Genomic DNA, 22170 nt, shown 5'->3' on the forward strand with positions numbered 1-22170 from the left:
GGATCTCGAATTTCAGAGAAGGTTCCCTGTCCCCTGGTGGGAAGAAGAAAAAGAAGTGCCTGCAGCGTTGGACCGGGCACAAGATGGCGGCAAGATGGCCGTCGTCTGTGAGGAAACAAAAAGCGCGCGAAAAAGTGGCGCCAAAAGAAGAGCCTGGGGCTGGCCGGTGCCGAAAAAGAAGTGCAGAGTACTCCGCCCAAAGAGGGGAGGTGCCGGTCCCAGGGCCCGAAGAAAAACATACGAAGTGGGCGGTGTTCGGAAGAAAAAGAAGAGCCGCCGCGGAGGAGTCCAGATGATGTGTGAGGCTGGGGGTGGAGTATGCCCAAGAGCGGGAAACATAGGCCCGCCTCCACTTCCTCCAGTCTCAGCATCGGCTCCGCCGCCATTACTAGCGACCCTGCAAGATAAAGAGATGGAGACCTCTGGCCAATAACTGGAACTCGCCACCGCCATGGCCCTGACTAGCTTAGGCCGGGAGCGCCCCAAGCAAGCTACGGCAGCAGAAGCATCCCTGCTTGATATCCCGGCCGTGCCAGGAGGCTCGGAACGCCCGGCGAAGGTGACATGGCTGACCACCTGGGATGCCGCAACCGGAGGCACTACAACCGAGGTACGGGCGACCTATGCCACCCAGCCACCGGTGGGGAATCGGCCCCTGGGGATCACTTATGCCCCCTTGGAGACACCTCCGCCCGTCGCCACGGTCGCTGCACCATCCGTCCCCGTGCGGGAGTCGGCCGAAGAACTTGCCGAGAAGCTGGAGCAAGATCACCGGGGCTTCTTCTGGGACCCCGTACACCCATCTCCCACTCTTCACCCAAGAGCTCCGTCCCCGGCACCAGACCCCGTCCAAGAGCGGCTGCTCGCGGAGACCGTCGTCCGGGAGATGATGGCCGGTCCCGGCGGCGAAGAGCTGGCGCTGCAATTCACCACCGGTATAGTGGTGAAATTTAATCAACAGGAAGGCTATGGGTTTATCCGGGAAGAGAGTACCGGAGATGACTATTTTTATAATCGGGTACACCTGGACGTGGGGGGTCTACCACAGCGTCTTCACACACTTTATCCGGGTGAGAAAGTGCAGTTTTTACCCGAGGCGGGAAGCCGCGGCCTTTTCGCGGTCGGTGTCACTAGGATGCCGACCCCACGTGAAGCGGCCCAATGGCAACACGAGTTAGAGTGGGAAGAGCACCAGAGTCGGCGACGCAACCAGCAAAAATCGGTGTCGACCGAAGCATCCCACCCCCGACGTACCCTAGCGGTAGCACCGGAGGCGATGTCCGGTCCAGCCGCTGACCCGGAAAAGAGCACCCCGGCGGTGGTAGCGGTCAATCAGAGCGTTACCAATCGCCCGGTAATTGTTCTGGATGTGCCGCAACCCGTGACCCAACCACCCCGGGTAGCGCCTCCATCACCCCCAGCGGGGACGGAAGAGGCCACGCCATCACCAGCAGAGGCCCCCTACGCTCCAGTGTCTTTCCGGAGGGTCCGCCACCAGCCTGGACAGTCCTTGGGCGACTACATCCAGGCTCAGGCAGCCGAGTGGAAACGGTCCTGGCCTCCGGAGTAGATCGTCCTAGACGGCTGGTGTGAAGACCGGTACTGTTGCCGGCAGAAGTTTGTATTCCAGTTGCGAAGCCCGGAGAAAGCCCGCTGCTAGACTGAATCAGGGGCTCGTCCGCAGGGTGAAAAGTTTACAGTTTGTTACAAGTTTTATATGCCTGTCGTTCACAACAAAGACCGGGAGCGCTGCTAAGCCTCCGGGCACCATCCAAGACCGGGAGCGCTGCTAAGCCTCCGGGCACCATCAAAGACCGGGAGCGCTGTTAAGCCTCCGGGCGCTGCCGAAGACCGGGCGCAGGACTGGTGCCTTTTCCCCGTACGGGCCGCCTGTTGTGGACTGGGCTGAAGGTTATCACCATGTGATGGTCGTTTTTACAGTTTATGTGTTCATAGATAGAGCCTTGCCGGGAGGCTCGGATTTTAAGAGGGGAGGCGTGTAGTGGGTGAGCATACCCCCTACAGGAGGGAGCTGAGATAGCCCGGAATTGTAATTAATAAAAATGTATGGCTTCTATTATTGTATATTGGTGATAGGGCACCCCTAGTGGCCGGGTGGGACGGCTGTCGCCACCGGGGGGGAGGAGTCGGCTGAATCACAGGGGTGGGTGTGTGTGTGTGCGAGGGAGTCGGATCCGGGATGGAAGAGTGAAAACATCGAGGGGCAGAGTGTGTGAGCGGGACCAGCAGGGGGCGCCGGAGAAGAAGGAGTGGAACGTAACCTCAGGGTGTGAAGCAACTGGTGTGGGTCCGGTGTGCGTGAAACCAAAGAGTGGGAGCCCGGCGAAGTGGAGTACCCCGGGCATATCCCCATCAGAGGGTGCGTTAGGGCAGGCTGCCCCCAGCTCCACCGAAAGTGCCTGATTTTATTGCCGGATTGTTATGTACAATAAAGGACGTCTTATGTTACCAGCACCCTTTGCCTGAAGATCGTTTGTATACCGTCCGGCGAATGCACCATCACACTCTGCCCCACCAAGTCAGTTCCCGACCTTGAGGTAGTGGTAAAGCCAGGGACCAGCCACGACTACAAGGCCGGAGGCTCCCCTGGCTCATCACTACACTATAATAACTTTCTCCACACGTGGCCCTGAGTCCCACCCATAGAGCTTTCTCACCAACCATTCTCACTGCACATATGGGCCAGAGACTGCCCCCATAGAGCTCCATCCTCACTACACACGTGGCCCTGAGTGCCCCCTCTCCTCCAATAGAGCAGGGCTGGCAGTTCCCAGGCTCCACACGTGACCCCGAGTGCCCCCCCATAGAGCAGGGCTGGCAGCTCCCTCCACACAGCCCCTATATATACGCGTCACACTGCACACCTAGCCCCAGTCCTCCATAAAGCAGGGCTGGCAGCTCCCTCCACACGTGTCCCCCCATACAGCAGCTCCCTCCTCACAGCCCCTGTATGTATCTCTCACAGCACACGTCTCCAGGGTCTGACGCGTCACTATCCCCTGCAGCTCAGCACCGCCGAGTAGCGGGTACTGGAGGTTGACAGCTGCCGCACGCTCATTGGCTATGGAGAAGAGGATAGCGGCTTCTCGTAGCCAATGATAGAGCGCAGCGTGACGTCACCCAGTGAGGGTCTTTCACAGCTGCCTGGGGATCCCGGAAGCGGCCGGGAGTGAGTGCAGGGCGCGCATCCTGTGCGGGAGAACGGACGGCGGCGGTGCAGGGGTCCCGGTGTCTCCACGTACATAACCAGCTGACACTGTTACGTGGCTCACTGCTCCCACAATGAGTGCCCTGCACATAGTCTGCCTCATCTTCTGTGCCCTCTCCTGCCTCATAGCCCAGACTGCAGCCAAAGGAGTGACTGCAAGCTTAGCTGCCAAGTGGCCAGAGAGCCCCCTGTTACTGGAGGCCAGGTGTGGTAACTGCAGCATCATAGATCATACATATCTGCATAATGCAAGCCTATGGGGATGCTCTGACCCTGTATAGTGTGTACACATGTAGAGCTGAGATGGTCACGTGACACCACTCCTGTTAGTATTGGGATGTATTACTTGTGTTTTTACATAGGACTGCAGATTAATTTAACATATATCTCGCAAAGCATGTGGCATGCCACTGTCAGCCTATTAATACGGCATGTATTTCCCTCTGCTAACCTGTGACCTACAGTCTGGTGATTGTTCCCCTTCTCCATCTGTGGCCTCCTCCAGCATGGATCCCCATACATCTCCATCTGTGGTCTCCTCCAGCATGGATCCCCATACATCTCCATCTGTGACCTCCTCCAGTATGGATCACCATACATCTCCATCTTAAGCCTCCTCCAGTATGGATCCCCATACATCTCCATCTGTGGCTTCCTCCAGGATGGATCTCCATCTGTGGCTTCCTCCAGGATGGATCTCCATCTGTGGCCTCCTCCAGTATGGATCCCCATACATCTCCATCTGTGGTCTCCTCCAGTATGGATCACCATACATCTCCATCTGTGGCCTCCTCCAGTATGGATCCCCATACATCTCCATCTGTGGCTTCCACCAGTATGGATCCCCATACATCTCCATCTGTGGCCTCCTCCAGTATGGATCCCCATACATCTCCATCTGTGGCCTCCTCCAGTATGGATCCCCATACATCTCCATCTGTGGCCTCCTCCAGTATGGATCCCCATACATCTCCATCTGTGGCCTCCTCCAGTATGGATCCCCATACATCTCCATCTGTGGCCTCCTCCAGTATGGATCACCATACATCTCCATCTTAAGCCTCCTCCAGTATGGATCCCCATACATCTCCATCTGTGGCTTCCTCCAGGATGGATCTCCATCTGTGGCTTCCTCCAGGATGGATCTCCATCTGTGGCCTCCTCCAGTATGGATCCCCATACATCTCCATCTGTGGTCTCCTCCAGTATGGATCACCATACATCTCCATCTGTGGCCTCCTCCAGTATGGATCCCCATACATCTCCATCTGTGGCTTCCACCAGTATGGATCCCCATACATCTCCATCTGTGGCCTCCTCCAGTATGGATCCCCATACATCTCCATCTGTGGCCTCCTCCAGTATGGATCCCCATACATCTCCATCTGTGGCCTCCTCCAGTATGGATCCCCATACATCTCCATCTGTGGCCTCCTCCAGTATGGATCCCCATACATCTCCATCTGTGGCCTCCTCCAGTATGGATCCCCATACATCTCCATCTGTGGCCTCCTCCAGTATGGATCCCCATACATCTCCATCTGTGGCCTTCTCCATCTGTGGCCTCCTCCAGTATGGATCCCCATCCATCTCCATCTGTGGCCTCCTCCAGTATGGATCCCCATCCATCTCCATCTGTGGCCTCCTCCAGTATGGATCCCCATCCATCTCCATCTGTGGCCTCCTCCAGTACGGATCCCCATACATCTCCATCTGTGGCCTCCTCCAGTACGGATCCCCATACATCTCCATCTGTGGCCTCCACCAGTACGGATCCCCATACATCTCCATCTGTGGCCTCCTCCAGTATGGATCCCCATACATCTCCATCTGTGGCCTCCTCCAGCATGGATCCCCATACATCTCCATCTGTGGCCTCCTCCAGCATGGATCCCCATACATCTCCATCTGTGGTCTCCTCCAGCATGGATCCCCATACATCTCCATCTGTGGCCTCCTCCAGCATGGATCCCCATACATCTCCATCTGTGGCCTCCTCCAGCATGGATCCCCATACATCTCCATCTGTGGCCTCCTCCAGCATGGATCCCCATACATCTCCATCTGTGACCTCCTCCAGTATGGATCACCATACATCTCCATCTGTGGCCTCCTCCAGGATGGATCTCCATCTGTGGCCTCCTCCAGGATGGATCTCCATCTGTGGCCTCCTCCAGGATGGATCTCCATCTGTGGCCTCCTCCAGGATGGATCTCCATCTGTGGCCTCCTCCAGGATGGATCTCCATCTGTGGCCTCCTCCAGGATGGATCTCCATCTGTGGCCTCCTCCAGGATGGATCTCCATCTGTGGCCTCCTCCAGGATGGATCCCCATCCATCTCCATCTGTAGCCTCCTCCAGGATGGATCCCCATCCATCTCCATCTGTGGCTTCCTCCAGTATGGATCCCCATCCATCTCCATCTGTGGCTTCCTCCAGTATGGATCCCCATCCATCTCCATCTGTAGCATCCTCCAGTATGGATCTCCAGCCATCTCCATCTGTAGTGTCCTCCAGTATGGATCTCCATCCATCTCCATCTGTAGCCTCTTCCAGTATGGGTCCCCAAACATCTCCATCTTTAGCATTCTCCAGTATGGGTCCCCATACATCTTCATCTTTAGCCTCTTCCAGTATGGGTCACCATACATCTCCATCTTTACCCTCCTCCAGTATGAGTCCCCATACATCTCCCATCTTTAGCCTCTTCCAGTATGGGTCCCCATACATCTCCATCTTTAGCCTTCTCCAGTATGGGTCCCCATACATCTCCATTTGTAGCGTCCTCATGTATGGATGTTTTTCTGCTAATCAGTCTTACCCAATGATTACCAGTAGATTGGTCCCCACGTCTTATAGAAGCAGTGAGGGGCTCTGGTTTGACACGAGGCAGCGGTTGATGAGCACAAGTGTAACTTAGATCTTTTAGGATAAATTATAGAGTTCTGCATCCTAGTAAATTACAGCTTCACCCAAATTAACCGTCCGTGTTCAAGGGTCTAAATGGTGCAGATAAATCCTCCCCCTTCCACTCGTTCACATTCTGACATGTTCACCATTTATATATCCAGGTCAGGTTATTATTTACCATTCTGCAGTTTTGATAATTTACAACAGGTATTATTTTGTTTCCTTTTTAGTGAATTTATTGCTGAAGAGGGAAATGACAAATTTTGGCAGTTCTTGGGGACAGTGCAGGAGATAACCATATACAAGAATAAGGGTAAGTGAAGCATCTCGCCTCATACTGTTGGAGACGACGTATTTGGCACTCGAGCTGTCCTGGGCACTTTATGTGGTCAACCCCCTACTGATAAATCAGACTAAGGCTATGTGCCCACGCTGCGGAAAATGCGCGGATTTTGCCACGGATTTCTCGCAGAAAAGCCGCGGATTTTCCGAAAATCTGCAGCACAGCTACTCCCCAGCCATTTCTATGGCATTTGGGAAATGCTGTGCCCACGCTGCGGATTTTTCCGCAGCGGAAATCGTGCGGATTTCCGTGCGGAAAAATCTGCAGCATGTCAATTATTGTAGCGGATTTCTCCGCAGGGTCCCATATACTTACCTGCCTTGATAGAGACCCGAGTCACTCCTCCGTCCGGTGTACAGCAGCGCGGTGGATCCAGCCAGGTACAGGAAGGAAGAGGTGGGCGGAGCCTGCACGAGCTCCGGTCATGTGACAGCCGTAGCTAGTTCAGGCCCGCCCACCTCCAGCACAGTGAAACCAGACGCTGCCTGACAGTGACCCGGCCGCCGGAAAGCGAGGTGCTGCATGATGGAGGTAAGTATAAACTTCCCCGATCACGGCAGCACTTGTTCTGCATTGAGGATGCAGTGCCGAAGCCATGGCACTGTATCCTCAATGCAGAATGCCCGCAGCATATCCGCACGACATTCCACAGCATGGAAACAGACAAAAGTTGTGGTGCTGTTTCCTGGGTGCACCTGCGGAATGTCGTGCGGATATATCCGCAGGACACATTCCCCGTGGGCACATAGCCTAAGGGTATGTGCACACCATGTCTATTTCAGGCAGATCTGCTCTGTAACCCACTTGACAATGCGCTAAAGAAACTAAAAGAAACGGCTTGCTCTGCAAATGTTCAGTCTTTTCACCTTTTTTTAACCGCTTTGGGTTTTCAAAGACACCAATTGGCCTGACGATATTTTAGGCGGTTTCTGCTTGGAGGATGCTCTCTAGTATTTAATACAATTTAAATAAAAAAAAGAGGATGAAAGCTGTCAGAAAAGAAGCAAAAAAAAAGATGCCTGCGTGTCCTGAAGCATCTTCTACCTGAAAAACTCATGGTTTGCAGATGTCTAAAAGTCATCTTGTGCACATACCAAAGAAGTGCCCAAAATTACATAAAGAATATCTAACGTCCCCCATGCGGATTGGAGTACAGTTGGTGACACGGAGATGTGCACCTACCTGATGACTCTTGGGGGATAATGATCATGCTTTTCTATTTGAGCCTGTGGATCCTTTTTGTTCTCTAGGAATAAGCCACCAGAGATATCATCTAACAATGGCTTGTAGAAAACACAGGAGAGCTCAGCAGAGTGAGCGGTCCGGTATAATGAAGAGTTGAATGAGAGCAGCCGGCAGAATGACCGGACAGCTGTCTATAATTGTGTATGGGGGCTTTAGTCAAATGCTTGTTCAGTTGACATATGGTCTTATTCAGACAGCTGTCTTTTGTAGTCCAGCCGGCTTCCTGCATTTAGGCAGCAGTGAGCCAGTTGTCAATCATCATGACGTCGTCAGTCATGCCTCATCAATAGAGCAAAGCAGAACAAAACGTGATATCAGCGTAAGCTGTTGAATTGCCAGCAGGAGCAGTCTTTGCCGGCAGAGATCGGCATCGGGCACAACACACAGGTACTGTAGTAAGCAATTACCTGTCTGTTGTACCTGGTGCTGGCACAGAGCAGTCACCATCGCTTATCTTGGCGATTCAGCTGCACACACAGCAGAGTGGAAAAGATGTGACATTAGTGAAAGCTGCTTAATTGCCGACAGGAACAGTCTTTGACCGCTCTATGCCGGCAAAGATTGGCATCGGGCACAACATACAGGTTACAGCTTGAAAACATTGTGGGAAAAAAAAATGTTCTGGATAACCCCTAACTTTTAATTCTGAACCAATTGGGTCTGTGTAATGCAGACCTGGGCAAGGGGCGGCCCGCGGGCCACATCCGGCCCGCCTACTCTCTGTGACCGGCCCGCCTGGTTCAGAGCGTCCTTGCTGGCCGGTCAGTGATGAGGGCAATCTGACCTGTTGTCCGGAGCACCAGGCTCCGGAAGGCCCGTGGTCAGATTACCCTCATCAAACGCTGCGTGTCGGGCAGGGAACAGAGGACAGATCCTGCAGCGCCGCACAGTGTAGGCAGCGGAACGCAGGAATGTCTCCTCTGTTCCCTGCCCGACACTTTTCTCTGTGACACGCGCGCGCCCTGATATCATCAGTATACAGCTTAAAGATACACACACTGAGGGAGCCAGTGGTATGACACCCAAAGATAACCTCAAGACCCTCAAAAAGCCAAAACCCCACTAAAGATGGAATGGTAAATTAAGTAATGTTAGTGAAAAATCCAGAGATACAAATCACCAAGGATATATGTCGTGTCCCTGGACCAGGACAGCCAGCATGACAGAGAATGGTAGACAAAAGTCAGGCTGACAAGCCACGGTCAAAACCAGGATAGACTGGCCATGCAGGATTGAAATAGCACATAACAATATCAGCAATAAAAATATAGTGCTGAGCACAAATAGAAGAGCCAATACTACCTACAGATGGACACACAGGGGGTTAAAGGCATAGCATGGAGGGAAGAGGTGCCAGCCCCACGCGTATCGCTACAGACAAAGTGTAGCTTCCTCAGGGGAGATGTCAGACATCTCCCCTGAGGAAGCTACACTTTGTCTGTAGCGATACGCGTGGGGATGGCACCTCTTCCCTCCATGCTATGCCTTTAACCCCCTGTGTGTCCATCTGTAGGTAGTATTGGCTCTTCTATTTGTGCTCAGCACTATATTTTTATTGCTGATATTGTTATGTGCTATTTCAATCCTGCATGGCCAGTCTATCCTGGTTTTGACCGTGGCATGTCAGCCTGACTTTTGTCTACCATTCTCTGTCATGCTGGCTGTCCTGGTCCAGGGACACGACATATATCCTTGGGGATTTGTATCTCTGGATTTTTCACTAACATTACTTAATTTACCATTCCATCTTTAGTGGGGTTTTGGCTTTTTGAGGGTCTTGAGGTTATCTTTGGGTGTCATACCACTGGCTCCCTCAGTGTGTGTATCTTTAAGCTGTATGTTTTTTTTAATTGTTTTTATTTACATGTGGTACTTGTGTCTATGTCTAAATAAAGATATTTTTGTACAATATTTTTCTGGTGATCCCACTTTTTTGCACATTCCTTCTTCTTGTCGTTGCTTCTGATTTTTCTAATGTGCTAAGTGGTTTAGATCCCCTATATTCTCCATTTTTTATCCTTTGGTGCCCTCCCTTCTTTGTTATTAACTGATATCGTCAGTATGGCGCGCGTGTGTCATTTGAAAAGTTCACGCCCGGCAGGAGAAGAAGCTGCAGCGGCGGGGCCCGTACAGAGAGAAACAACGGCACAGGCTCCTAGGAAAACCGCATCGGCGCAGCCTGGGCATATGAAAGAGAAGCCGCTCAGCGGGGGGCTCGTACGGAGGTGCCTGAGGAGGGGACAATAAGAAGAGAGAGGTGAGTGGTTACTAGTAACCTGCGGGGACAATAGGGGGGAGGGGGGGGGTAACTGTTAACAAATATTTGGGGTGTAGTGGTGTAATATATGGGAATGTAGTTTTACAGGTGTGGTATATGGGGGGTGTAGTGGTGTAGTATATAGTGGTGTAGTTTTATAGGGGTGTAGTATAATACAGGTGTATATAGGGGTGTAGTATAGTACTACACCCCTATATACACCTGTATTATACTACACCCCTATATACACCTGTATAATATAGGTGTATATAGGGGTGTACTGGTGTAGTATAATACAGGTGTATATAGGGGTGTAGTAGTGTAGTATAATACAGGTGTAGTATACAGGGGTGTATAATACAGGTGTATATAGGGATGTAGTGGTGTACTATAATACAGGTGTAGTATATAGGGGTGTAGTATAATACAGGTGTATATAGGGGTGTAGTGGTGTAGTATAATACAGGTGTAGTATATAGGGGTATAGTATAATACAGGTGTAGTGGTGTACTATAATACAGGTGTAGAATATAGTGGTGTAGTATAATACAGGTGTATATAAGGGTGTAGTATAATACAGGTGTATATAGGGGTGTAGTGGTGTAGTATAATACAGGTGTATATAGGGGTGTAGTGGTGTAGTATAATACAGGTGTATATAAGGGTGTAGTATAATACAGGTGTATATAGGGGTGTAGTATAATACAGGTGTATATAGGGGTGTAGTGGTGTAGTATAATACAGGTGTATATAGGGGTGTAGTATAATACAAGTGTAGTATATAGGGGTGTAGTGGTGTAGTATAATACAGGTGTATCTAGGGGTGTAGTATAATATAGGTGTATATAGGGGTGTAGTATAATACAAGTGTGTATACATTGTGTGTATGTGTATATATATATTATATATAATATGTATATGTAGAACCGAGTTAATTATATTAGTCCGGCCCTCTAAAACCATCCCAATTTCTCATGCGGCCCCATGGGAAAATTAATTGCCCACCCCTGGTGTAATGAGTAGTTGACTCTTACAGGGGGTTTTCCTCTTCTAAAAAAGTAGTCATTAAATGATAGAAGAAAATTAGTCAGTACCCAGCCTTCCCGGGCCAAAATCGTTTTTTCATTCCTGCTTCTGACTGAGTTGTTTGGCTGCAGCAATGACGTCACATCAACAACTCACATCACCGCTGCAGTGAATCGTTGTACTGGAAGTAGAGATTGTAAATCAGATCTGATTTTATTATTTTACATTAGTTTTATCACTTGGCGCTCAAGTTTTTAGAAGGTCAACACCCTTTTAACAATGGTTGAATTTAAAAAATGGATAAAACACAGATGGAAGACTGAAGTAAAAAGGATCTCTTCTATTTTTCATGTGTATCAAATGGATTCATATGAAATTTAGTGGTCGAGTTTGAGCTTCAAAACTGATGAGAATAGGACATACTTGGATTGTCACAGATCAGATACATGGATCCATTTTTAAACCAAATGTGATCAATGAAATTATGGGTAAGTGTGCTGTCCGAGAAAAAAAATGGATGTGTACGAGGGATGTATGACTGTAGCATAAGGCTTAGTATACTATAGGTCCCCTATTTTTAAATATTTGTCTAAACAATCTAAGTGAATGTCAATAATTCTGGTAATCACTATATGTGGGTCTTGATGTTATAAATGTCTAGCCCCATATATTATGGGTTTTTGCTATTTGTATTTTTGGACCTGCTTGTGTCCTTTTTACGGTTGATGTTATCTTGTAAAAATGTGTTTTGAAATACCATTTCCTGTTAAAACTGACTTCATAAATGTCATGTGGCACAATGTTTCAATATTTTGGGTGCAAAGCTTGGACCCCCATTGTTGTACTGCCTTTAGATCACTATTGAGGTCTATATTCTAAGGCTGCTTTCACATTGCGTTTTTACTTACGTTCAGTGGTGCCATTGGGACATCCGTCCGAACCGCCCCTCCCCGCAAAATATGTTTTGGACGCATGTGCCGACGGGGCCATTGACTATAATGGAGCAGACTCCGTTAGCGTGTGCTCTGTCTTGCACCATTTTTGCACATATACGCTTTCTGCAGGTGGACACCAAAACGTAGTCGACTGCGTTTGGATGTCCACCTGCAGAAAACACACGCTAACGGAGTCTGCTCCATTATAGTCAATTGCCCCGTCGGCATATGCGTCGTCCGAAACACGTTTTGCGGGGGGGGGGGGGAGGTTCGGACGAATGCCCCGATGGGATCACTGAACATAAGTAAAAATGCAATGTGAAAGTAGCTTAAGACTTTGTTCATACAAGCATAATGGCTTATCTTCTTGCCTGAGCTATGGCGTTTATTGGATTCTAGTCCTCACTAGTTCTCAAATGCCAACAAAAACCTGATGTAATGGTATAATGTTCCCCTGCAACAGTGTGAATAGAACCGTAATCAGCAACTGGATGGTTCAAAGGCTGCTTGTATTAATATATAACAAAAGTAAAGTCTTCCTCAGTAATACTTGTGAGTTCAGAATTTAAGAAGTGTCCTATTTTAATGATTGACTGTGCACAGCAACAATGTACAGTTATGTGAAGGAATTATTAATGTCTATACATAGCTGAAAGTCTCCGAAGAGCGCTGGCTCTGTGTGCAGCTCTGTGCTCTCATCCACAGAGCGGACGGCGCAGGAGCAGGCTACTATGCACATGCGCTGTTTTGGTAGGTAGATTGGATTTGTCAAGCGCATACTGTCATTTTTTTACAGTGTGGATCTGAGGTCATACCGGAAACTTTCCCTCCTTTTTGGGCTGTGTGTGCCAGAACATCAAATGTACAACAGCTCTGTGCTGGTGTAGACTTCAGCTACAAGTGGCGACAGTTTTTGCAATACATAACACATTTGTCGTATGGTCATGGCCACCTGTCAGGAAAGTTCAAAAAGATAAAAAGTTATATATTTTGATACTTTTTGAAGCCAGAAACCCATCATAGGTTATGTGCACACACTGCAGATTTGTTTCTTCAGCAAAAAACGCACCCTCTTGCAGAAAAACGTACTTCCCTGCGGAAAAAAACGCACCAAAACGCAGTAAAAACGCGTCCGTTATTGGTGTAGTTTTATATCGTTTTTTTTTTTAACATTGTCGATGGCAAAACACAGGGAAAAAACGCAGAAAAGAAGGGACATGCTGCTTCTTTTTGCTGCAGAAAATCTGCAGCAAAATCTCTAAGGAAAAAAAAAGCAACGTGCGCACAGAATTTTGTATTTCTCATAGACTTTGCTGGGGAAGGAATGCATGAAGTTTATGAACACAAACCGCACCAATTCTGCACCCAAAACTGCGGCAAAAAACGCAATGTGCGCGCACAGGGCAATAGAGAGTTTGGTTATTGATATACAATGTCCACTGCTGAGCAGCTTTTCTTCTGCGATAGGGGCTGCTGATAAGTCTTTGGCTTTGTGATCTTTTTTTGTTTCTATGGCAATGAATTTTACATCACATGAAAGCCTTATGTGTCTCATATATGTTTTCAAAATTTTGTGTTTGCTTATGGCAACAGTGTTCTACGCACGCGGGAAAACTAAATGGTGGAATATAATGCGATATTCACAGCAACTGAGAGCAGAGGAGTGATAAAATTATTGTTTCTGCAAGGAAAGTCAGCGAAGGATCTTCATGGTGATATGTTGCAGACATTGGGGGATCAATGCCCTTCATATTCCACAGTTAAGAACTGGGTTGCCAAATTTAAAATGGGCCACTCCAGCACCAATCATGAGGAACGTCCTGGACGACCGAGAGTGGTTGTTGTTCCGGAGATCGTCGATGCTGTGCACAACCTCATACTGGAGAATCGACGAATTTCAGCTAAAGCAATAGCAGACATCATAGGGATTTCCCGTGAACGTGTTTGTGTCATTATCCATGAACATTTGGACATGAGGAAGCTATCTGCAAAGTGGGTCACCAAATTTTTGACAACAACTCAGAGAAGCATACGAGTAAAAACCTCCCGGTCCATTTGTCAGCGTTTCCAGACTGATAAGAAGTTCCTTGATCGACTTTTCATTATGTATGAGAACTGGATTTATTCGTATGACCCTGGAAACAAGGAGCAGTTAAAAGAGTGAAGGCACAGTGATTCTCCTCGTCAAAAGAAGTTCAGGGGGCAAAAATCAGCCACTAAGGTGATGGCATCTGTGTTCTGGGATGAGGAGGGCATGCTGCTAGTGGAGTACCTTCAAAAGGGTTCCACCATCAATGCAAGGTATAACATTAAACTTTTGGACCAATTGAAGCCAGCTCTGAAGGCCAAAAGGTGTGACAGCTGTCCAAAGGAATCTTATTCCTGCAAGACAATGCCTCCGCTCACAATGCACAAGTGACCATGGTAAAACTGGCAGAGTTGGGCTTCCAGGTGGTTGACCACCCACCTTATTCACCAGATCTAGCTCCCTCCGACTATCATCTGTTTCCAAACCTGAAGAAAACACCTCAAGGGTACCAAATTTCACACTATTTCTCATGCCATGGCTGCTACGGATGCCTGGCTTGAGGCACATCCGAAATCCTTCTTTTTGTTAGGCTTACAGAACTTGGAATACCGATTTGTAAGAAGTGTGTTGACATCAGTGGAGAGTATGTGGACTAAATGTAAAGTTTCATCATCCTATCTCGTTTTTTTCTGGGTAATGCCAAAGACTTATCAGCAGCCCCCTCGTGCAGACTTGTATGAGATGGATTCTAGTTACTAATGACCATCACATGGACAGGAGGGACCTGTGCAGTATATTTCATCATTAATTGTAAGGCAAAACCAGAAGTGCGTCCAAAACACAAAAAAAGATGTAAATGTTCTTTTATACCCCTTTTTTGGGTGGTCAAATTAACTTAAATACTTACATTGTTATTCCCAACTCCGAGATTCTATCCCAATATGTAGTACATGTAATAATAATTTTAGCAAAATCCTGCACTTAGAATGTATAGTTCTCCTGATATAGCCATGTCTCTTACCTCATGTGCAAGTATTGCAGCAGCTTAGGTATCCAAGGTTATGACTATGCATATAATGACAGTTGCTAGTGGACAGAACCATGGATGCCCAGCACATGAAGTAAGAAATATAGCGAATCAGGAGAACATTTTTCTACATTTCTAATTGGAGGTATTTGCTAATAATAATATTAATAATAATAATATAATTATTATTATTTCAACTACTACATATTGGAATAAGATTTTGGACATGGGAATACCCCTTTAACTACAGCCACAAATCCCTGTGCAGCTGACCGTAGGGATCTGAGAAGTCAGTTTGGGTCATTAGACCTAAGAGTCAGGCTGCAATATTAGCACGAAGTTGTGCCCTCATTACAGTTGCGTAGAATTTCCCTTTCTCAGTGTAGGGTATGTGTATACACTGTTTTTTTCTGGTGGGCGAACCTGCTGAATTTTTCCAAGAGGATCATACCTTGGGAACCTTTTTTTTTGGGTTGTCTCCTGGGCGCTTTTTCTCATTTTTGGCCATCTTGTGCACTCCCATTGCCTTGTATTGTAAAGCATAGAGCATTTTCAGGGCAGAAGACATCTGAAGAATAAAAGTGAGCAGACCAAACGCTTGGGGTCTTTGGAAGCAGATAAGACACTCAGGAGACTGAACATATATGTTTTGACATAAAAACAACTTGTGGAGATAGTCAGTCTTCTGAGTGCTTGTTTTAGCAGTTTTTCAGGTGGATTTGGGAGCAGAATCCACGTGAAAAACACATTGTGTGGACATACCCAATATGCCTGGTTTGTGGTCAGAAGTTTGGAGTCAGAACTGCTGTGTGAATATGGATCTAGTCTGGAATCCCGTAGCTTTGTATGCATGCGGTATTTTTAACGTATCACGTAGTGACACTGAGGAAAGGGAATATGAATTGTACTTATTTTCTAATTTTCCTAAGCTGTGGAGCAATGTCAATCCTTACCCATAAGGTCTATTTTGTATGAGTCGATTCAGTGGTCTTTTTGGCGGTATATCTTATGTATGTAATAATATCAAACACTGTGGCTGTATTTCATATACGTTAGGATTCACCCGATGGCTCAAGGGACCGCAGTCTGATGCTGGTTCAGTTGTCTCTCTTGATCAGAAACCCATATAATTATTTTTTAAGGAATTTTTCTCAACCACGTTTTTTTTTAATACCATGGGGTTAAATAATGTATTTTTAGAAATCTATTTTAACGCTGATGTTTATCCCAATATTGCTGTAGTATAAGCCCATATTCTGATTAGATAGGGTATATTTTTTATTTGTTGTGGTTAATGTGAGTGTTGCTTTTTTGATATTGCTTCTCAGTGTTTCTCCCTCTTTTTTCAGGCTCAGAATATTCCTATTACAGCTTGATATTAAAAAAAGCTGCTCAGTTTCTTTCCGACCTGCAACTCGGTTTGCTGAAATTTGCCTTTTCCATAAGAGCACATTCTCCCACCGTGCAGATGTTCCAACAGGTACTGTGCTGAATATGGCAATTATCATAAATATTATTTCTTACAGGTAATTGTAAGGATGGGTTGAATTTCCGATCTTACATGCGTCTTACATGTGCATCGTTGCCTCAGTCATTATCCTGTACATACATCATATACGCCCACGCTATCTCTCCATTATTTCTCATTATTATATGTCACTTGTCCTTGCCATGTCTCCTTGTAGCATTTAGCACAGTCCAGCCTTGCACTAATTTATCAGGCATAATACAATAATAAAATCCTTGTTTGCAAGGTTCATTTAGCAGACCTCTTTTGATGTCCAATGCAAGTACTCTTGTGCTCTTTGTTTCCATCTGTTAGTGAAATAAAGCCTTTTTTGATGTGTTTTGTATAGTCTTGATTAGCTATTAGTTCTGTTAATGGCAGCACCAATTCTGCTTACCTCAGTTCCTCTGTATGGTCTGTGGTCAAGGACATAATTTCATTGCTAAGATCTAGAGTAAAAACGAGTTGTGGTTGTAAAGCTGAATGTTGTCTTTGATCTGTAACACATTTTTGCACTTTCATTTTTTCTTCCTTTTGCTCCAAGAGCCATAACTTTTTTTTTTTTTCTTAAATATCCATTCACGACATATAACGTATATTTACATCATATGTTGTGCCTCTGCCTATGATGCTGGCTCATACGCCGAGCCTGCATCTTTTCCTGCATGTGACGACTGATACAGTTAAAACCAGAAGTTTACATACACTATCTAAAAAGACACATATACATGTTTTTCTCACTATTTGTTATGAAAGCAGAATAAACCTTTCCAGTTTTAGGTCAGTTAGGAACCAAAATTATTTATATTTGCCAAATGCCAGAATGAGAGAAAATGTTTTAAGGCATTTTTACTACTTTCTGCAAAGTCAAAAGGTTGCATACACTAAAGGCCACTTTACACACTGCGATATCGGTACCGATATGGCTAGTGTGGGTACCCGCCCCCATCTGTTGTGCGACACAACATCGCCCAGAGCAGTCACACATACTTACCTGTCTAGCGACGTCGCTGTGACCGGCGAACCGCCTCCTTTCTAAGGGGGCGGTCCGTGCGGCGTTACAGCGACGTCACAGCAGCGTCACTGAACCGCCGCCCAATAGAAGCGGAGGGGCGGAGATGAGCGGGACGTAACATCCCGCCTACCTCCTTCCTTCCGCATTGTGGCCGGGAGGGAGGTAAGGAGAGCTTCCTCGTTCCTGCGGTGTCACACGGAGCGATGTGTGCTGCCGCAGGAACGAGGAACAACCTCATTACTGCTGCAGTAACGATTTTTGAGAATGGACCCCCATGTCACCGATGAGCGATTTTGCACGTTTTTGCAACGATGCAAAATCGCTCATCGGTGTCACACGCAACGGCATCGCTAAAGCGACCGGATGTGCGTCACCAATTCCGTGACCCCAACGAGTTCGCATTAGCGATGTCGTAGTGTGTAAAGCCCCCTTTAGAGTACTATGTCTTTAACCCCTTCACGACCATGGATGGATATATCCGTCATGGAGCGTGTCCCGTTAAGCCCCGCCCCCTGCCACGGGCAGGCGGCGGCGGTCGGCCCACATATCCACTGTTTTCAATAGCTGACGTGTGCCTGCTAGCCGCGGGTGGAATGGCTTCACCCGCGGCCATTAACCCCTTAAATCTTGCTGCCAAAGTCTGGCAGCAAGATCTATATGCGCGCGGCCATGTTTTTTACTTACCGCCGCCCCCACCGGAAGTCACGTGCGTGATCAGGTGACTATCGGTGGTTGCCATCGTAGCACAGGGTCATGTGATGACGCCTGCAGCTATGAAGTTTCACTTTCGTTTTCCCTCGGCCGTGAGCAGAGAGAAACAGAAAGTGACTGAATCTGCTGTTTACAGCTGTATAGCTGTGATCAGCAGATAGATAAGAGCGATCGGATTGCTGATTGCTAGAGCCCCCTAGGGGGACTAGTAAAATAAAAAAAGTAAAAAAAAAAAGTTTTAAAAAATAAAAAAAAACCTAAAAGTTCAAATCACCCCCCTTTCCCCCCATTGAAAATTAAAGAGTTAAAAATTAAATAAATATACACATATTTGGTATCACCGCGTTCAGAAATGCCCGATCTATCAAAATATAAAATCAATTAATCTGATTGGTAGACGGCGTAGTGGCAAAAAAATTCCAAACGCCAAAACTACATTTTTTGGTCGCCGCAAGTTTTACGCAAAATGCAATAACAGGCGATCAAAGCGTAGCATCTGCGCAAAAATGGTACCATTAGAAACGTCAGCTCGAGTCGCAAAAAAATAAGCCGTCACTGAGCCATAGATTCCAAAAAATAAGAACGCTACGTGTTTCGGAATATGGCGCAAAACGTGCGCCACTTTTATTGGACAAACTTGTGAATTTTTTTTGAGCCCCTTAGATACAAGTAAACCTATACATGTTTGGTGTCTACAAACTCGCACCGACCTCAGGCATCATACCCACACATCAGGTTTACCATATAGTGAACACCGAATAAAGGAAAGAAAAAAAGAAGAGGACAACGGGGCGCCAAATCTAAGTGTAGATGTGCGTAAACACAGATTGTAATGATCATACGAATTTTACACTCACCGTGCAGATTTCTTCTGTTTTCGCTAGTATGATCCGTGTAGTGGATCAACTCTCTTATTAATTCTCCAGTATGCAGCACGAATCCTCGGGAAAAACAATGAGAGTACTGAACAGGTGCTCCCACGTGGGTAATGGAGTAAAGACAAAATCCCTTTTAAAACTACACCTGATGAAGGCTTTTGTTAGCTGAAACGCGTTGTCCGTAATTGTCCGTTTTTTATTGAACCCTTAATAAACCCTTGTTCTTGAAGTTTTTGCAAACTTGCACTGATAATCCAATTATCCTCCGGAAGTGCCGAAAGGGATTTTGTCTTTACTCCATATAGTGAACACCGTGAATAAAACATCCCAAAAAGTATTGTGCCATCACACTTTTTTTTGCAATTTTTCCGCATTTGGAATTTTTTTGCTGTTTTCCAGTACACCATATGGTAAAACGTATGGTTTCATTTAAAAGTACAACTTGTCCCGCAAAAAACAAGCCCTCATATGGCAAGATTGACGGAAAAATAAAAAAGTTACAGCTCTCGGAAGAAGGGGAGCAAAAAACAAAAACACAAAAACGGAAAGTGCCCCGGGGCTGAAGGGGTTAAACAATATGGGACAGCCCATATGATGATGTCATGTCTTTGGTAGGTCTGCGTTAATTAGAGACACACCTGTGGATGTATTTTAATGCACTCCTGAAACACACTGCTTTGTAGCATTATGGGAAAGTCAAAACAAATCAGCCAAGATCCCAGGAAGAAACTTATTGACTTGCACAAATCTGGTTCATTCTTGGGTGCAATTTCCAGATACCTGAAGGTGCCTTGTTAATCTGTACAAATAATTATACGCAAGTACAAACAAGATGGGAATGTCGAGCCATCATACCGCACAGGAAGGAGACTGGTTCTGTGTACCAGAGATGAATGTGCTTTGGTCAGACATGTGCATGTCAACCCAAGAACAAAAGCAAAAGACCTTGTGAAGATTCTGGCGGAAGCTGGTAGGATTGTGTCACTACCCACACTGAAACTTGTACTGTATCAACATGGGCTATAAGGCCACTCTGCCAGGAAGAAGCTATTCTTCAAAAGAAACATAAAAAAGTCAGCTTTATGTTTGCAAATGCACACAGGAACAAAGACCTTACAACCTCACAACCTTCTAAATGCTATTGCTTTTTCTTTTGACCACTGCATTTCTTGAATTAAACTAAAAAAGATGGTGAAGGCACCATACCTGGCTTTTTCTGCAGTCAATTAAACTGAGCTCATGCTCATTTGATTACCATGATGTATCTACATGCCATGTTGTTAGAATACCATCCCTTTTTAGCGTACATAGACAAAAAATCTTTGGAATGGGTTAAATAAGTTTTTATCAGAAGGGGGTAAAACTGTAGAGAATCAGCTTTGGTAGGTGATGGCAGGGACACAATAAAGAGGCACACACGGGTTTACAGTCCAAAAAGTTATTGTTTTAATCACACTGACTACAAACATAAATGAACAGTCTTACTTCAGACAGGAATGCAAAGCAAAAGTCCAGCTTGTCAAACAGCACAGCAAAGGTTCTGAAGGTTCCAGTACATTCAGTTATATAATTCCCACAGAACCTGATTTTGCCGCGGATTTTTTGCGCATTTGCTGCATGTTTCGCTGCAGAAAATGTTCATAACATCTCTGCAGTGAATCACCAGCAAAACCTATGGGCAAACAAAAACCTGTGCGCACTAGGCGGAATTTGACAGCTGCATGTTTTGCTGCCGGATTCCCGCAGCAAAAACAATTGCATGTCAATTCTTTTCCGCACGTCGCTGCGGGATTTCACTCCATTGACTCCAATGTTAATCGTGAAATCCCGAAGGGAAAAACGCAGGCAGCAAATTCTGTGCGGTTCACTGCGTTTTCCTGCGTTATTCCCTGCGGTATTTCGCGGTTTACCTCCGGTAATGTACATCGCTTGTCTGCGGTTTTGCAGGGAAGTGATGTCATTACAGGAAGAGGAAGCAAAGCAGAGAGTAAACACACACTGATCACACACACACACAGACATTACAGACATAGAACACAGACACAGACACATAGAACATACATAGAAAGCAAACGGAAATATAGAAAAAAAAGAACGTGGGCTCCGCTGTATATTTACCGTCCAGCCGAGGTAAACACACAGCGGCGGCCCGGTATTCTCAGGCTGGGGAGGGCGAGGGGCAGGGTTAATGTCCCCCGCCTCCCTCCCACCTCCTGCAGCCGAGAATATCAGCCGCAGCTGCCCCGGCACTGTCGCATGCATTATGCGGCAGCACCGGCGTATCCCCGGCCCTTCCTGCCGCCGTGTAGCAGTGGCTGTCAGGGTAATACAAGGGGTTAATGGTGGTGGATCACTGCCATTAACTCCAGGCTTGATCATGGCAGCGTCTATGTGACAGCTGACATGATCAACCCGTAAGTAAAGTGAATAAAACACACAGAAAAATCCTTTATTTTAAATAAAACAAACAAGCCTCGTTCACCATTTTATTAACCCCTCCCGAAACAAAGCTCCGGCGTAATCCACAGCTCCAGCATAATCCACAGCTCCGGCGTAATCTACAGATCCTGCGCTGCTTACATCCAGCCGCGACTGTCACAGACACAGCACTGAATGAATGCAGCAGACAGCAGAGGTAATTACCGGTCATTTCCCACGGCCGGTAATGTGAACTCACTGCCGACTGTGGGAAATGCAGCGATCTGTCCTCTATCTATCTGTCTATCTATCTATCCCTCTATCTGTCTGTCTGTCTATCTATCTATCTATCCCTCTATCTATTCTTCTGTCTCTTTATCTATCTCAGAGTGATATGACTTTTTATTTTTTTTTTTTTTCTTTCAATGTGCTTTATTGCATTGAATGCAATAAAGCACATCCCAACCCGCACGCGGCAAAACCGCGGCAATACCGCGAACAATACCGTGGTAAAACCGCGGCAAACCGCATGCGATTTTCGGGTGCGGTTTGCCGCGGTTTTTTACCGCGGGTGCGGTAATCTTTGAATACCTGCGGAATTTTCTTGAGAAAATTCCATTTTCCAGTGCGCACATAGCCT

At 46.8% G+C, this 22170-nt stretch overlaps 1 protein-coding gene across 1 annotated transcript in view; it reads left to right on the forward strand.

Annotated features, from left to right (window-relative positions):
- The first annotated feature begins 3172 nt into the window (after positions 1-3172).
- UGGT2 (UDP-glucose glycoprotein glucosyltransferase 2) overlaps positions 3173-22170 on the forward strand; it is a 518153-nt gene continuing 499155 nt past the window's right edge. The window contains exons 1-3 of the mRNA XM_075336749.1: positions 3173-3434; positions 6370-6452; positions 16351-16481. Of these exons, the coding sequence (XP_075192864.1) occupies positions 3304-3434; positions 6370-6452; positions 16351-16481 (345 nt within the window). The 5' untranslated portion in view covers positions 3173-3303. The remainder of the gene's footprint in view (positions 3435-6369; positions 6453-16350; positions 16482-22170) is intronic.

The sequence above is a fragment of the Anomaloglossus baeobatrachus genome, chromosome 2 (assembly GCF_048569485.1).
Source record: "Anomaloglossus baeobatrachus isolate aAnoBae1 chromosome 2, aAnoBae1.hap1, whole genome shotgun sequence".
Classification (NCBI taxonomy): Eukaryota; Metazoa; Chordata; class Amphibia; order Anura; family Aromobatidae; genus Anomaloglossus; species Anomaloglossus baeobatrachus.